The sequence below is a fragment of the Coregonus lavaretus genome (genome assembly GCF_964263955.1).
Source record: "Coregonus lavaretus genome assembly, chromosome: 2".
Taxonomy (NCBI): Eukaryota; Metazoa; Chordata; class Actinopteri; order Salmoniformes; family Salmonidae; genus Coregonus; species Coregonus lavaretus.
The window spans coordinates 87,464,826-87,483,625 of NC_139989.1; the positions used below are offsets into that span (position 1 = coordinate 87,464,826).

The following is an 18,800-nucleotide window of genomic DNA, read 5'->3' on the forward strand; positions in this document are numbered from 1 at the left end:
GGCTCAGATGACAGAAGGAGGCGTCCTCACAAGCATACAGGAGGAGGCTCAGGTGACAGAAGGAGGCGTCCTCACAAGCATACAGGAGGAGGCTCAGATGACAGAAGGAGGCGTCCTCACAAGCATACAGGAGGAGGCTCAGGTGACAGAAGGAGGCGTCCTCACAAGCATACAGGAGGAGGCTCAGATGACAGAAGGAGGCTTCCTCACAAGCATACAGGAGGAGGCTCAGGTGTCAAAGTCAAATCTCATACAGATGTTTGGTTTTCTAAATGAATACAACTCCTGGAAAAGAAGCTGTCAAAATCACAAAACAACTACAGGCAAATGCAAACCAGGCATGCCGCAAAACTAAAAGCCATCAAAACCAAGTACGTCGTCATCTTAGAGATTGGAATAACACATATGTTGACTTCTAATACACAACATTAGGATTGATTATACAATGATATGGTGATTTCATCATGCAGCTATCCTCTTTATAATGTGTAGAACACAACAAGATCCAATGTTGGAGGCCATGGAGTCACTACCTCCACATCTAAATGACTTCTTTAAACTACAGTGTTGGAGGCCATGGAGTCACTACCTCCACATCTAAAGGACTTCTTCAAACTACAGTGTTGGAGGCCATGGAGTCACTACCTCCACATCTAAAGGACTTCTTCAAACTACAGTGTTGGAGGCCATGGAGTCACTACCTCCACATCTAAAGGACTTCTTCAAACTACAGTGTTGGAGGCTATGGAGTCACTACCTCCACATCTAAAGGACTTCTTTAAACTACAGTGTTGGAGGCCAGGGAGTCATTACCTCCACATCTAAAGGACTTCTTCAAACTACAGTGTTGGAGGCCATGGAGTCACTACCTCCACATCTAAAGGACTTCTTCAAACTACAGTGTTGGAGGCCATGGAGTCACTACCTCCACATGTAAAGGACTTCTTCAAACTACAGTGTTGGAGGCCATGGAGTCACTACCTCCACATCTAAAGGACTTCTTTAAACTACAGTGTTGGAGGCCATGGAGTCACTACCTCCACATCTAAAGGACTTCTTTAAACTACAGTGTTGGAGGCCATGGAGTCACTACCTCCACATCTAAAGGACTTCTTCAAACTACAGTGTTGGAGGCCATGGAGTCACTACCTCCACATCTAAAGGACTTCTTCAAACTACAGTGTTGGAGGCCATGGAGTCACTACCTCCACATCTAAAGGACTTCTTCAAACTACAGTGTTGGAGGCCATGGAGTCACTACCTCCACATCTAAAGGACTTCTTCAAATACAGTGTTGGAGGCCATAGAGTCACTACCTCCACATCTAAAGGACTTCTTTAAACTACAGTGTTGGAGGCCATGGAGTCACTACCTCCACATCTAAAGGATTTCTTCAAACTACAGTGTTGGAGGCCATGGAGTCACTACCTCCACATCTAAAGGACTTCTTCAAACTACAGTGTTGGAGGCCATGGAGTCATTACCTCCACATCTAAAGGACTTCTTTAAACTTCAGTGTTGGAGGCCATGGAGTCATTACCTCCACATCTAAAGGACTTCTTTAAACTACAGTGTTGGAGGCCATGGAGTCATTACCTCCACATCTAAAGGACTTCTTCAAACTCCAGTGCAGTGTGTAGAGAAATAAGAGAGGGCGGAGGTTCTCTGTGGAGATAAAACAACTTGGAATACAGCTGTACCAACACAGTCCTTCCACTTACAGATTTCTGTGTAAAAATATTCTCCTGTCATCCCTGAGTACCCTCCATCGCTACCTTCCCCGCACCATCGGTTTCTTTTCTGTAGGAATAAATACTGCATTTTGCTCTTACAGGAGGATTAATTTGTTGGACTGCATGTTTTCATAAATTATATAAAAGATGGTATTAATTATTATTTTATTTTGAAGCCCGGATTCCTCAACTGTGTCATGGAGAAGATGGAACTCCTGGTCTGACATATGAGCACAACAGAAAGAAATGTGTCTCTAATGTTTGATGAAATGGCAATATTTTTTTAAAATCTAGATTACAATCACGAAAGGGCTTAACCATCAAGGGAGATATCTGTTGCCAATCAGGCAATGGTTGTTATGGTTAGGAGTGTCACATCGAAATGGAAACTATCAGACAATACATTCTGACCACTAGACACTATCTGGACTCCCATTCTGACCACTAGATACTATCTGTACTCCCATTCTGACCACTAGACACTATCTGGACTCCCATTCTGACCACTAGACACTATCTGGACTCCCATTCTGACCACTAGACACTATCTGGACTCCCATTCTGACCACTAGACACTATCTGGACTCCCATTCTGACCACTAGACACTATCTGGACTCCCATTCTGACCACTAGACACTATCTGGACTCCCATTCTGACCACTAGACACTATCTGGACTCCCATTCTGACCACTAGACACTATCTGGACTCCCATTCTGACCACTAGACACTATCTGGACTCCCATTCTGACCACTAGACACTATCTGGACTCCCATTCTGACCACTAGACACTATCTGGACTCCCATTCTGACCACTAGACACTATCTGGACCCATTCTGACCACTAGACACTATCTGGACTCCCATTCTGACCACTAGACACTGTCTGGACTCCCATTCTGACAACTAGACACTATCTGGACCCATTCTGACCACTAGACACTATCTGGACTCCCATTCTGACCACCACTAGACACTATCTGGACCCATTCTGACCACTAGACACTATCTGGACTCCCATTCTGACCACTAGACTCTATCTGGACTCCCATTCTGACCACTAGACACTATCTGGACTCCCATTCTGACCACTAGACACTATCTGGACTCCCGTTCTGACCACTAGACACTATATGGACTTCCATTCTGACCACTAGACACTATCTGACCAGTGGAGGCTGCATCCTGGAAGGCCATGTCCAGCAGTGGTGTGGTGTTATCTGACCATTACTTTATCCCAGGGATCATCAACTAGATTCAGCCCTTTATCCCAGGGATCATCCACTACATTCAGCCCTTTATCCCAGGGATCATCCAGTAGATTCAGCCCTTTATCCCAGGGATCATCAACTAGATTCAGCCCTTTATCCCAGGGATCATCCACTAGATTCAGCCCTTTATCCCAGGGATCATCCACTAGATTCAGCCCTTTATCCCAGGGATCATCCACTAGATTCAGCCCTTTATCCCAGGGATCATCATCTAGATTCAGCCCTTTATCCCAGGGATCATCATCTAGATTCAGCCCTTTATCCCAGGGATCATCCACTAGATTCAGCCCTTTATCCCAGGGATCATCATCTAGATTCAGCCCTTTATCCCAGGGATCATCCACTAGATTCAGCCCTTTATCCCAGGGATCATCAACTATATTCAGCCCTTTATCCTAGGGATCATCAACTAGATTCAGCCCTTTATCCCAGGGATCATCAATAGATTCAGCCCTTTATCCCAGGGATCAACTAGATTCAGCCCTTTATCCCAGGGATCAACTAGATTCAGCCCTTTATCCCATGGATCATCCACTAGATTCAGCCCTTTATCCCAGGGATCATCAACTAGATTCAGCCGCGTGAAGTTTTTCTCTTGAGCGGATAGTTGGGGGGCCGGAATATAATTACAAATAATTTGTAGACTGCAAATTGACTGCAAGAAGCCGAACAGATATAATGTTTGACTAAAATATAATCACTCAAACCTTGCTTACAATCAGGTACCTCTATTATGCATGGGGATACTTGAACAGATTTCTTACATACAAATCACTTGGAGCTGATTTCCTGGTCTTTTTACAGTCTTTTATGTCCAACAAGAAAAATAATTTCATTAAATAAATAAAAATGCCTCACAAAATGCCCCGCGAGTTGGGGGAACCCTGCTTTGTCCTCACTGTCACTTAGAAACTAATTCCAATGTTGCCTGGTAATGGTTCTCCTCACTGTCACTCAGAAACTAATTCCAATGTTGCCTGGTAATGGTTCTCCTCACTGTCACTCAGAAACTAATTCCAATGTTGCCTGGTAATGGTTCTCCTCACTGTCAATTAGAAACTAATTCCAATGTTGCCTGGTAATGGTTCTCCTCACTGTCACTCAGAAATTAATTCCAATGTTGCCTGGTAATGGTTCTCCTCACTGTCACTCAGAAACTAATTCCAATGTTGCCTGGTGATGGTTCTCCTCACTGTCACTCAGAAACTAATTCCAATGTTGCCTGGTAATGGTTCTCCTCACTGTCACTCAGAAACTAATTCCAATGTTGCCTGGTAATGGTTCTCCTCCCTGTCACTCAGAAACTAATTCCAATGTTGCCTGGTAATGGTTCTCCTCCCTGTCACTCAGAAACTAATTCCAATGTTGCCTGGTAATGGTTCTGTTCAAAACAATACGATGTTGCAGGCAGCGGATGTTGAGGCCTGGAAGGGGTTGAGGGAGCTACTCCACATGCCTGCAGTGGAGCTGGAATGTCCTCCACCCAACGCCGTCTGCAGTGGAGCTGGAATGTCCTCCATCCAACGCCGTCTGCAGTGGAGCTGGAATGTCCTCCACCCAACGCCACCTGCAGTGGAGCTGGAATGTCCTCCACCCAACGCCATCTGCAGTGTGTGTAGAGTTTTGGAGGAGGCTGAGCTATGTCGCGGTGGGGATTGTGGCTCAGATAAATATTTCTGTGCCACTTGTGCCGTGAGAACACACAGCACTCCCAACATTGTCCACCAGTTGGAGTTACTGAAGGTAATACATTTTATGTTATGTCAACAAACCTGTCAGCTTCTGGCTAAATAAATGTGCTTCCCAGTCAAAGATGTTGACCAGAGCTTTTAAGCCCCAACTTAGATGAGAATTGCCCTCATGATGTATTTGAGACGGGGACTGATCCCATTGAAGATGACATGAGCGATGTAGAGAGTCTGCCAGAGGCTGAATATGTTCAAGCCATAGAGATCAACACTGAGCAGCTAATTGAAGGTCTCAAAATCAATATCTGTCTTTTTATTTAGAACATCAGTGAAGAACACTGCATCCCAGTTACGGTACAGAATAGCATTGTTGAGGACCTCAGAACCATTTTTGATGCATTGATGACACACTACAGCGATCCCCTCAGGTTTCATCTTACAAAAAAAGTAAATAAACGTTGTTGAACATGACGATCTCAGGGACTTGCTCAACAACTCTGCAGTATTTGAGGAATGCATTAGATGCATAAGCTCTGAGTGGATGCTGGAGCATTACTGTGTGAAAGAATTGGGCATGGTCAGGCCAATTGAAGTACAACTGAGCAACAAAGAAGGTTATAAAACAAGGTCATTTCAATACAGCTACATGGTCCCCAGGGTATATTAATATAAAGAGACATGAGACAAAACAATCATAATGAATAAGATTACATGGACAGGGAGACCTGATCCTAGGTCAGCAATCCTCCTCTGAGACACTTCCCAGGAGTCACCAGGACCAAGAAACATAACACTTACTGTTGTAAAGTCTAGTTACAGCAGGTTTTTACTGCCATCTAGTGGAAGATACCAATAAAACACTTTATTATCAGGGTGGGGAGACTGCTGAGTGAAACAGAAAGTAAATGTGTTCTTTTTTTACAGGATCCATTTTGAGACGACAGAGCAGAAAACACGATATGGAGAGAACTAAAAAATAAAGTGAGTATTTCTTCTAAGTATTTCTGAACAATAATCTATTCTAAAGGACAGAGTAAGAATTAATACCTGGAATGCGATATTACTAGTTAGTAGAACTGCTACTTGAGCTGAGTTGCTGACAGACAGCAGTTTTCAAAGTGGAAACTAATCAGTAGGCCCACATGTTATGAGGTAGGCTATTATCATTGTCATTAAAGTAAGCCTATAACTTTTTTTACACATGCTCAGTTCTTGGGTCTCTCGAGTGGAAATTTCAAATGGAAGTTATGGAACTCCATCATGTGCTTCTGTTATGAGAAAAACTCCACAATGAAACTGACATTAAATGTGGAGAATGATAGATATGTTGGCCATCAAGTAGCCTATTCATTGTTATGCCTGTCTAGGCTACTGTAGCCTGCCATTTTATACTATAAATATGTTGAAATGACTGGAGTCGTTGCAAATCATTTTGTGCCACTTGTGTAGCCAACCTGGAGCTGGCAAACAGATGTAATAAATAGCCTATAACTTCAGTTTATTGTTGTTGTAGCCTTGTGTTATTATGTAATTATTAATGGCCGTGTTTAGTTAATTCAATTGGAAGTTATCAAGTGTCACCATGGTCACAGTTCTATTTCAATTGCTGATCAGATGTTAGAATGCATTAGATTGAAGGTAACAGTCAGCCAGATTAGGCTACACGTAAAGAAATAACCTGGCTGTTGTTGACAAGCATGGACCTATTCAGTTCATATCCATATTATTAATATTTCATTCAGAGATTGAAATTATGACCCCATCCTCAGTAGCCTATTCCAGCAGGCTACTGGGCAACAGAAGCACTTCCTACCTCAAAATCGCCTTGCTATTCATGTTAAATAAATTAATATGTCAATTTGAACTAAGCAAGCTGCTAAATCGTTCAGCTTACATCTTGCCTACATCTTGCCCAGGCTACTGGAGGCTATCTGAAATAAGATGTAGGCCTATCAGGGTCTATGTTTTGGCCTAGTTTTCAGGCCTTGTTGGTGGGTTTTGAGGAGTCATTGGGCTAGAAAAAGTCATTGCATTAAATCACCTGACTGTTTGGATGTATCTATTAGTTAATGTTTTATTTCTAAGAGATAATGAATAAAAGAGAACAATTGACATTCAATAATTAGTTGTCACTGTGTTAACCACAACCAACATGCTGGATCTCTGTTTAGGGGTCAGTGCTCTAAAATGAGTCTCTCTGGGGAGAGAGAGGAGGGGGGCCCTGCCTCTAAAATGAGTCTCTCTGGGGAGAGAGAGGAGGGGGGCCGTGCCTCTAAAATGAGTCTCTCTGGGGAGAGAGAGGAGGGAGGCCCTGCCTCTAAAATGAGTCTCTCTGGGGGACATGACACCAAAACTAAGAGGTGAGCTGACAATATTGTTTAAGAATTTATATTCCAAAACGCTATATACAAAAAAAAATCACATTTGTGTTTTTTCATCAGAAATTATTGCTTATGGGTACCTTCAATATAACTGTTCTAGATTGTATGAAAATGATAATTTTTTCTGCACAACGCTATATATCCATTGTTTAGCTGGAATGGAATGTTCGTATCCTGTATATTTGACTGTGATATGTTGTTGTCTCACCTAGCTATTAGAAGATTAATGCATTTACAGATGACATCTTAATTTGACCCAGTTTCTCACAGCAGGAAAATAATCCTGCAAGAACAGCAAATGTGCATTATTATGTGGATTATAATTAATGGAAATGTGTTGTAGGGGTTGGTAAATTTTTCATTAGGGCAAATCAAGTCTGAAATGTTTAAGTGTAAAACACCTTATAAAGCCTTGTAGTGGTTTCATAATTTATTTAAACAATAAAAGCTAATTGACCAACATTTCTGAAAATGGATATGAAGTGTTTTGGAATGAAACTCTTCGTATGTTTCCCCATCTGAGCTCAGAGTAGATGAGATATGTAATGTTTGTCTCTGTTGTGTTGAAGCCCAATCAAGCAGGAGAGACCAGCCTCCCCTGTACCCAGCTGTGTGTCCATGAAGAGTGATTGGTCAATGAGACCCCCTTTACACTTTGGAAAGGGAGACTTTTCTACTGAACAAAGGTAAGAAGAACTCATGGGTCATGGTCAGTGAGTTAAACAACACTGTCTCTAGTCATTTCTCCTCTCCCATTTTCCCATTTATTTTTATTGTTTTCATAATCCATAGGCTAATCCTTTTTTCAATATTCATAGTCCTAAAACAATATTAAACAAACACAACATTCCTTCCCTGTGTGTGTGTGTGTGTGTGTGTGTGTGTGTGTGTGTGTGTGTGTGCTTGTCAGTGAGTGTGTGTGCACTCCCTGGATGAGGAGATGTAATCTCTATCCTGATTTCCTAGTCACTTTTACCCCTACCTACATGTACATATTACCTTAATTACCTCAACTACCTGGTACCCCTGCACATTGACTCGGTACTGGTACTCCTTGTATATAGTCTAGTTATTACCTCAACTACCTGGTACCCTGCACATTGACTCAGTACTGGTACTCCTTGTATATAGTCTAGTTATTACCTCAACTACCTGGTACCCCTGCACATTGACTCAGTATTGGTATTCCTTGTATATAGTCTAGTTATTACCTCAATTACCTGGTACCCCTGCACATTGACTCGGTACTGGTACTCCTTGTATATAGTCTAGTTATTACCTCAACTACCTGGTACCCTGCACATTGACTCAGTACTGGTACTCCTTATATATAGTCTAGTTATTACCTCAACTACCTGGTACCCCTGCACATTGACTCAGTACTGGTACTCCTTGTATATAGTCTAGTTATTACCTCAACTACCTGGTACCCCTGCACATTGACTCAGTACTGGTACTCCTTATAGCCTCATTATTGTTATGTTATTGTGTTACTATGTCCTTTTTTTTATTTAGCTAATTTTTCGTACTTTTTAACAGCATTGTTGGGAAAAGGCTCATAAGTAAGCATTTCACGGCAAAGTTTACACCTCTTGTATTCGGCGCATGTGAGAAATAAAATTTGATTTGAAGCTCCTTGGCAGAGACACGTCATCGGGTCAAACGGTCGTCTCGTGCCTGACAGCACATGTGCAGGCCGTGAAATCACTACTTTGATATAAAGTTGTTTTTGACAAACATGAAAACGTGTGAGTTTGTCCCTTTCATGAAGTTGGAGTAATAACGTTAAATGTTAAACTACTTAATTCAGAACAATTAGAAAATTAACAAGTAAGGAAGTCATTTTTACTTCTTTGAGTTCTCAAACCCCAAACCATGGCCATGTCTTTTTCCATTCAAATCTTTCCTTAACATTATAATTATTTCACAGTACTGACCACGGATCAGCTTCTAGGGAGATTGAGGCGGCTTATTCTTACCCAATAAAAATGCACTAAATCACAGATTTGGCACATCATTTCAGACATGTTAGGCTACACATGAAATATATTTAGTCAAATTACAGATAACCCTACAAGTAGCAAAATATAACTCAATTGATTGAACATGAAGTGTATTTCAATACGATTGAAATAGGACTATAGCCTACTGTTTATATTTTAATGCAGTCATCTCGGTTTTCATTTGAAGCATCATTTCATACATTGCTTGTTGTATCAACTGCAAAGACATTGGCAACTTTGTATTTGTAAGTCAACTTTGTTCTGAATTTATCTGCGGTCACAAAGAGACGGATAAACCATGTGATTCTTTGTTTAGCGGGGATCTTCTGTGTATAAAGTGACGTGGGAGGGCAAAAAAGCATCTAACGACACACTTGGCTGTTCTACAAGTGGTCTGAGGCAGGTGTTAGAATACGAGCGTTTCCAAGTGCAACGTTAATAACAATGGTTTTTTGAAACAGCTCAGAGATTTAACAATGCTCCTACGAAGATTCTAATGATGAACATTTGTTATATTTTTTAAGGGGGTAGATCAGCTTTAATATTGCAGATAGATTGTAACTTCCATCAATGTAATTGTCTGAATCACTTCCAATCCCCCATGTATTTTTTTGGCAAATTTATATATATATATATATATCCTTTAAAAATATTTATATATCCTTTTTAAAAATATATACCCCTTCCCTAATTGGAGTAAACTAGTGAACAACAATGCTTAGGCCTCTACTTCCAGCTTATAGATACAGTGAGGGAAAAAAGTATTTGATTCCCTGCTGATTTTGTACATTTGCCCACTGACAAAGAAATGATCAGTCTATAATTTTAATGGCAGACAATGACTAATGAGGGAATAAGGACCAGGAGTGTGTGATTGAAGACAAGACAAATGGAGTGATGATAAATGGATCAGCAGTAGCTAGTAAGCCGGTGACGCCGAACGCCTAATCCTGCCCGAACAAGGAGGGGAGGCAGCCTCGGCGGAAGTCGTGACAGTACCCCCTCCATGACGCACGGCTCCAGCAGCGCGCCGACCCCGGCCTCGAGGACGGCCAGGAGATCGCGGAGCAGGGCGAGCCGAATGGTGACGGTAAAAATCCCGTAACATGGAGGGATCGAGGATATCCCTCACCGGGACCCAGCATCGTTCCTCTGGACCGTACCCCTCCCACTCCACGAGGTACTGAAGGCCCCCCACCCGATGCATCGAATCCAGGATGGAACGGACAGAGTACGCCGGGGCACCCTCGATGTCCAGAGGAGGTGGTTAATGCGGTAATCAGAGGGAAGTAATAACCTATAAGTGACCTCGTTGACTCTCCTCAGGACTTTGAACGGCCCCACAAACCGCGGGCTCAGCTTCCGGCAGGGCAGGCGGAGAGGCAGATTCCGGGTCGAGAGCCAGACCCGATCACCCGGTACGAAGACCGGGGCCTCACTGCGGTGGAGGTCAGCGTTGGCCTTCCGACGACGCACGGCGCGTTGGAGGTGAATGTGGGCAGCATCCCACGTCTTCTCTGCGCGCCGAAACCAGTCATCCACCGCAGAAGCCTTGGTCTGGCTCTGGTGCCACGGTGCCAGAACCGGTTGGTAACCTAGAACACACTGGAAAGGAGTTAGGTTAGTGGAGGAGTGGCGGAGAGAGTTCTGGGCATATTCTGCCCACGGTAAGAACACCGACCACTCCCCCGGCCAGTACAGTAGGACCGCAGGAACCTACCCACGTCCTGATTTACCCGTTCCACCTGCCCATTACTTTCGGGGTGGAACCCAGAGGTCAGGCTGACCGAGACCCCCAGACCCCGGTCAGACACTATATCCTCTGGTACCCCGTAGTGCCGGAAGACGTGTGTAAACAGGGCCTCCGCAGTCTGCAGGGCCGTGGGGAGACCGGGCAGAGGAAGGAGGTGGCAGGCTTTAGAAAAGTGGTCCACAATGACCAGGATGGTGGTGTTACCTTGGGAGAGGGGAAGATCAGTTAGAAAATCAACACTTAAGTGAGACCATGGTTGTTGTGGAACTGGTAAAGGTTGTAAGCTACTTTACCAACCTTTATGAAAATGGATATGTAGCGTTTTGGAATTAAATTGTTCTTATGTTTCCCCGTCTGAGCTCAGAGTAGATGAGAGATGTAATGTTTGTCTCTGTTGTGTTGAAGCCCAATCAAGCAGGAGAGACCAGCCTCCCCTGTACCCAGCTGTGTGTCCATGAAGAGTGACTGGTCTATGAGACCTCCTTTATACTTTGGAGAGGGAGACTTTTCTACTGAACAAAGGTAAGAAGAACTCATAGGTCATGGTCAGTGAGTTAAACAACACTGTCTCTAGTCATTTCTCCTCTCCCATTTTACCATTTATTTTTGTTGTTTTCATAATCCATAGGCTAAACCTTTTTTTCCATTTTCATAGTCCTGAAACAATATTAAACAAACACTACATTCCCTCCCTATGTATGTGTGTGTGTGTGTGTGCGTGTGTGTGTGTGTGCACTCCCTGGATGAGGAGATGTAATGTTATGTTTTGTCCCCAGAAACCAACAGCAGAGATCAGAGTCAGAGTCAGAGATTCTCAGTGGTCAGTCTTCCCAGAGTCATCAAACAGACCTGGCCTCCATATTCAGTGTATGTGGTCCTGTTATGTACATTTGTTTTTGTTTACCTCAAGTAAAGTTGATCTGTCAATCATTCATTCATGTGTTAATGAGAAAGCATTTCTTCTCTTGCTTAACTTATTTACTTTATTTATTTCAGTTGCTTGAAGAGAATATTATGACATTTGTGAAGAACGAGCTGAAGATGTTCAAGAGGATTCTTAGTCCAGAACTCCCAGAAGGCTTTGAGAGTCAGAAGCAGGATATGGAAGTGGTGGATGCTGAAGATGAGAATCAGGAGAGCAGTGCCAGAGAGGGGGCTCTGAAGATCACACTGCACGTCCTGAGGAAAATGAACCAGAAGGAGCTTGCTGACACACTGGAGAAAAGTAAGAGCTGTCTGCCTCATGTTGAATGCTGTTTTAGAACATTTAAAAGCTGTAGCTAAAGTACAGCTAAAGTAGCTGTGTAACTCAATGATATTGTAGCAGCCTTAACATAACACCTAGTGACCTCATCAAGTAGCAGCAGGGATGTGTTGTGGTGATTAATTCAGACAGAGAAGAGGAGAGAGAGAGAGACAACATTAATAATACCATCAAAAAAAAACAATAATAATATAATCAGTCACACCAGTGTTTAATGCATTATGAAAACATTTACAGATTTATACAGACAGTTAAGAGAATAAATTATTATAATGTACAACTTTATAACACAGTCTTACAATACTGTAGGCATTAAAACTGATTTAATATTAATATCCTCTGTGTTAGTTCTTCATTCGGATGAGCTTGCTGTGATTTGCCAACATGAACTCAAATCTAATCTAAAGAAGAAGTTTCAATGTGTATTTGAGGGGATCGCTAAACAAGGAAACCCAACACTTCTCAATAAGATCTACACAGAGCTCTACATCACAGAGGGTGGAAAAGGAGTGGTCAATAATGAACATGAGCTGAGACAGATTGAGACAACAACCAGGAAACAAGCAAGACCAGAGACGGCAATCAAATGTAACGACATCTTCAAACCTTTAACTGGACAAGACAAACTTATCAGAACTGTGCTGACAAAGGGAGTCGCTGGCATTGGAAAAACAGTCTCTGTGCAGAAGTTCATTCTGGACTGGGCTGAAGGAAAAGCAAATCAGGATTTCCAATTTGTATTTTCATTCCCTTTTCGGGAGCTGAATTTGATGAAAGGGGAAAAACACACTTTGATTGAACTTCTCAATCACTTCTCAATGGAAACCAAAGAATCAAGAATCTCCAACTACGACAACTACAATGTTCTGTTCATCTTTGATGGTCTGGATGAGTGCCGACTGCCCCTAGACTTCCAGAAGAACAAGATCTGTTGTGACGTCACAGAGTCAACCTCAGTGGATGTTCTGCTGACAAATCTCATCAAGGGAAATCTGCTTCCCTCTGCTCTCCTCTGGATAACTACCCGACCTGCAGCAGCCAATAAGATCCCTTCAGTGTGTGTTGACCAGGTGACAGAGGTACGAGGGTTCAATGATCCACAGAAGGAGGAGTACTTCAGGAAGAGATTCAATGATGAGGACCTGGCCAGCAGAATCATCTCACACATAAAGACATCAAGGAGCCTCCACATCATGTGCCACATTCCAGTCTTCTGTTGGATTTCTGCAACAGTCCTTGAACACATGCTGAAACATAAGAGAGAAGAGATGCCCAAGACTCTGACTGAGATGTACTCACACCTTGTGGTGTTTCATACCAAACAGAAGAATGAAAAGTATCTTGGGAAAGAAGAGACAGGTCCACACTGGAATACAGAGAGCATTCTGTCACTGGGAAAACTGGCATTTCAACAGCTTGTGAATGGCAATCTGATTTTCTATGAAGAAGACCTAAAAGATGCTGGCATTGATGTCAATGAAGCATCAGTGTACTCAGGATTGTGCACACAGATCTTCAAAGAGGAATGTGGGCTGTACCAGGACAAGGTGTACTGCTTCGTGCATCTGAGCATTCAGGAGTTTCTGGCTGCTGTATATGTGTTCCTCTCATTCATCAACAACAATGAGAATCTAATGTCCAAACCGCAATCAACATCCAGGAATGTGTTTGTGCTGTTCAGAGACAAGCCTGAAGTTACTGTCTACAAGAGTGCTGTGGATAAAGCCTTACAAAGTGAGACGGGAAACCTGGACCTTTTCCTCCGCTTCCTTCTGGGCCTCTCACTGGAGTCCAATCAGAAGCACTTACGAGGTCTACTGACAAAGACAAGAAGCAGCTCACAGAGCCATGAAGAAACAGTCAAGTACATCAAGGAGAAGATCAGGGAGAATCCCTCTCCAGAGAGGTGCATCAATCTGTTCCACTGTCTGAATGAACTGAATGACCATTCTCTAGTGGAGGAGATCCAAAGCTACCTGAGCTCAGGAAGTCTCTCAGAAGCCAAACTGTCACCTGCACAGTGGTCAGCTCTGGTCTTTGTGTTGCTGACTTCAGAGAAGGAGCTGGATGTGTTTGACCTGAATAAATACTCCAGATCAGAGGAAGGTCTTCTGAGGCTGCTGCCAGTGGTCAAAGCCTCCAGAGCTGCTCTGTGAGTACATATAATGACATTTAAGTACTAATCATCAGGAAGAAATATTCAGTTTAGAGAAATACAGTGAGAGAAAAAAGTATTTGATCCCCTGCTGATTTTGTACGTTTGCCCACTGACAAAGAAATGATCAGTCTTTAATGGTAGGTTTATTTGAACAGTGAGAGACAGAATAACAACAAAAAAATCCAGAAATACTTGTTCTCCCCACTGTACATGCCTGTCTGAAGTTTGCCAATGAACATCTGAATGATTCAGAGGAGAACTGGGTGAACGTGTTGTGGTCAGATGAGACCAAAATGGAGCTCTTTGGCATCAACTCAACTCGCCGTGTTTGGAGGAGGAGGAATGCTGCCTATGACCCCAAGAACACCATCCCCACCGTCAAACATGGAGGTGGAAACATTATTTCTCGTTTTTCTGCTAAGGGGACAGGACAACTTTACCGCACCAAAGGGACGATGGACGGGGCCATGTACCGTCAAATCTTGGGTGAGAACCTCCTTCCCTCAGCCAGGGCATTGAAAATGGGTCATGGATGGGTATTCCAGCATGACAATGACCCAAAACCCACGGCCAAGGCAACAAAGGTGTGGCTCAAGAAGAAGCACATTAAGGTCCTGGAGTGGCCTAGCCAGTCCCCAGACCTTAATCCCATAGAAAATCTGTGGAGGGAGCTGAAGGTTTGAGTTGCCAAACGTCAGCCTCGAAACCTTAATGAATTGGAGAAGATCTGCAAAGAGGAGTGGAACAAAATCCCTCCTGAGATGTGTGCAAACCTGGTGGCCAACTACAAGAAACGTCTGACCTCTGTGATTGCCAACAAGGGTTTTGCCACCAAGTACTAAGTCATGTTTTGCAGAGGGGTCAAATACTTATTTCCCTCATTAAAATACAAATCAATTTATAACATTTTTGACATGAGTTTTTCTGGATTTTTTTGTTATTATTCTGTCTCTCACTGTTCAAATAAACCTACCATTAAAATGATAGACTGATAATGTCTTTGTCAGTGGGCAAACGTACAAAATCACCAGGGGATCAAATAAATTTTTCCCTCACTGTAGCTTAATTGACTTAACTGTATATGTATTATAATATGTATAACACGTCATATTATATTGACAAAGATATTGAATCAATGCATTGATGTTCAGTAGTAATGTATCTGTAGTATAATGTGTTTGTGAAGTCATGTGGAGTCTCAGCTCTAACGTCAAACCCCTCAAATCTGAGATGTTGATATGAATATATATGGATATGGCAGGTTTCAGGACACTGATCTGAATCTGAACATGTTGAACAAATATACTGCCACTATATTCACCACCAAAGAATAGCACTTTGAATTTAAAATGATTTGACTCTTTGCAGGCTGTCAGGCTGTCTAGTCACAGAGGAAGGCTGTGCTTCTCTGGTCTCAGCTCTGAAGTCAAACCCCTCACACCTGAGAGAGCTGGATCTGAGTAATAATGACCTGAAGGATTCAGGAGTGAATCTGCTCTCTGCTGGACTGGGGAATCTCCACTGTAAACTGGAGACTCTGAGGTCAGTATTCCTGTAGTTGGTCAACAAGTGATAACTGTTCACCAGATCCACATGTGTTTACCAGGCACACATAGTCCACACCATTTGTGTTTGGACAGTGAAGCTTACAGTTTTAAATGTGGTGCTATGCTCCAGCATTTTGGATTTGAGATATAATATTTCATATTAGGTAAAACAGTACAGAATGTCACCTTTTATTTGAGGGTATTCATACATATCTGTTTTACCTTTTACAAATGAAACCAATGAATGTAGTTCTCCCATTTGAAGAATTCCTAATGATTTGGACTAATTCACTTATTGTATTAAAGCAGTCAAAAGTTTCGTATTTGTTCCCATATTCCTTGCCTGCAGTGATTATATCAAACTTGTGATTCTACTAAGTTGTTGAATACATTTGCAGATTGGTTGTGTTTTGGATTATGTTTTTCCCAATAGAAACTGAATGGTGAATAATGTCCTGTCATTTTGGAGTCACTTCACTTGTATTGTCAGTAAGAATAGAAGATGTTTCTGAACACTTCTACATTCATGTGGATGCTACTATGATTATGAATAATCATTAATAAATGGTGAATGATGATGAATGAGAAAGTTACAGAGGAACAAGGATGACACCCCCTCTGTTATTGGTAATGGTGAGAGGTTAGCATTTTTTGTTGTAGCCTCTGTAACTTTCTCACTCATAACTTTTCATGATTTTTCTTAATCAAGGCATCATCAGGATTAATTTAGTAGTGTTTAGAAACATGTTATCTACTCACTTAGACAGAAGATTAATCCAGTCATCATCCACCATTCAGTTACTATTGGTCAAAACATAACCCAAAACACAACCAAAACAAACTGCAAATGCAACCAATGAGTTTGGGACCAAATACTAAACTTTTGACTACTTGGTCAGAATACTTATGACTTCTTCAAACGTGGGGACAAGATACATAAAATGCTTTCATTTCTAAACGGTGAAACATATGTATGAAAATACTTCAAATAAAAAGATGACATTATCACGGCTCAAGATAAGACCTAGCTGCAGACAGTTCAAAATAACAAAAGTTGATTTACAAAACAGGGGGCAGGCAAACAACAGGTCAAGGGCAGGCAGAGGTCAATAATCCAGGGTGGTGTAACAAGGTACAGAACGGCAGGCAGAATGGTCAAAACTGGGAAAACTAGAAAACAGGGACTAAAGCGAAACGGGAGTATGGGGAAAACCGCTGGTAAACTTGACGAGACAAAACGAACTGGCAACAGACAAACAGAGAACACAGGTATAAATACACTGGGGATAATGGGGAAGATGGGCGACACCTGGAGGGGGGTGGAGACAATCACTAAGACAGGTGAAACAGATCAGGGTGTGACAACATTATATACAGTCACCTTAAATGAAACATTTGATCTCAATTCTAAAATGCTGGAGTATAGAGACAAATTCAAAATGTTAGATTCACTGTCAAAATAGATATGGTGTGGACTGTATACTCAATACAATCTAAATCTGATACCTCACTGTCTGTCTTTTGACTGATACTGCTTTTTAAACTGCTCTCGTCAGTCTACTCAAATATTTGTTTTTTGTTTTTCTCTCTAAAAGTAATACTTTGATAATTTGTAATTTATAATAATTATACATCCATTTAAACTCAGCAAAAAAAGAAATGTCCCTTTTTCAGGACCCTGTCTTTCAAAGATAATTCGTAAAAATCAAAATAACTTCACAGATCGTCATTGTAAAGGGTTTAAACACTGTTTCCCATGCTTGTTCAATGAACCATAAACAATTAATGAACATGCTGCTGTGGGACGGTCTTTAAGACACTAACAGCTTACAGACAGTAGGCAATTAAGGTCACAGTTATGAAAACTTAGGACACTAAAGAGGCCTTTCTACTGATTCTGAAAAACACCAAAAGAAAGATGCCTAGGGTCCCTGCTCATCTGCGTGAACGTGCCTTAGGCATGCTGCATGGAGGCATGAGGACTGCAGATGTGGCCAAGGCAATAAATTGCAATGTCCGTACTGTGAGACGCCTAAGACAGCGCTACAGGGAGACAGGACGGACAGCTGATCATCCTCGCAGTGGCAGACCACGTCTAACAACACCTGCACAGGATCAGTACATCCGAACATCACACCTGCGGGACAGGTACAGGATTGCAACAACAACTGCCCGAGTTACACCATGAATGCACAATCCATCAGTGCTCAGACTCCGCAATAGGCTGAGAGAGGCTGGACTGAGGGCTTGTAGGCCTGTTGTAAGGCAGGTCCTCACCACACATCACCGGTAACAACATCGCCTATGGGCACAAACCCACCGTCGCTGGACCAGACAGGACTGGCATAAAGTGCTCTTCACTGACGAGTCGCGGTTTTGTCTCACCAGGGGTGATGGTCGGATTTGCGTTTATCGTCGAAGGAATGAGCGTTACACCGAGGCCTGTACTCTGGAGCGGGATCGATTTGAAGGTGGAGGGTCCGTCATGGTCTGGGGCGGTGTGTCACAGCATCATCCGACTGAGCGTGTTGTCATTGCAGGCCATCTCAACGCTGTGCGTTACAGGGAAGACATCCTCCTCCCTCATGTGGTACCCTTCCTGCAGGCTCATCCTGACATGACTCTCCAGCATGACAATGCCACCAGCCATACTGCTCGTTCTGTGTGTGATTTCCTGCAAGACAGGAATGTCAGAGTTCTGCCATGGCCAGCGAAGAGCCCGGATCTCAATCCCATTGAGCACGTCTGGGACCTGTTGGATCGGAGGGTGAGGGCTAGGGCCATTCCCCCCAGAAATGTCCGGGAACTTGCAGGTGCCTTGGTGGAAGAGTGGGGTAACATCTCACAGCAAGAACTGGTAAATCTGGTGCAGTCCATGAGGAATAGATGCACTGCAGTACTTAATGCAGCTGGTGGCCACACCAGATACTGATTGTTACTTTTAATTTTGACACCCCCTTTGTTCAGGGACACATTATTCAATTTCTGTTAGTCACATGTC

At 42.7% G+C, this 18,800-nt stretch overlaps 1 protein-coding gene and 1 pseudogene across 2 annotated transcripts in view; both read left to right on the plus strand.

Annotated features, from left to right (window-relative positions):
* The window catches only part of LOC311099621 (NLR family CARD domain-containing protein 3-like), a 64,897-nt pseudogene that overhangs the window by 37,651 nt on the left and 8,446 nt on the right, over window positions 1–18,800 (plus strand). The gene's annotated exons all lie outside the window — the stretch shown is intronic.
* On the plus strand, window positions 11,613–16,168 carry LOC311099630 (NLR family CARD domain-containing protein 3-like; the record flags this gene model as incomplete). Its single annotated transcript, XM_084140352.1, has 4 exons — window positions 11,613–11,697; window positions 11,827–12,055; window positions 12,443–14,200; window positions 16,149–16,168. Exons 2-4 carry the CDS (start codon window positions 11,845–11,847, stop codon window positions 16,166–16,168), a joined length of 1,989 nt encoding a protein of 662 aa, XP_083996478.1. The 5' UTR covers window positions 11,613–11,697; window positions 11,827–11,844.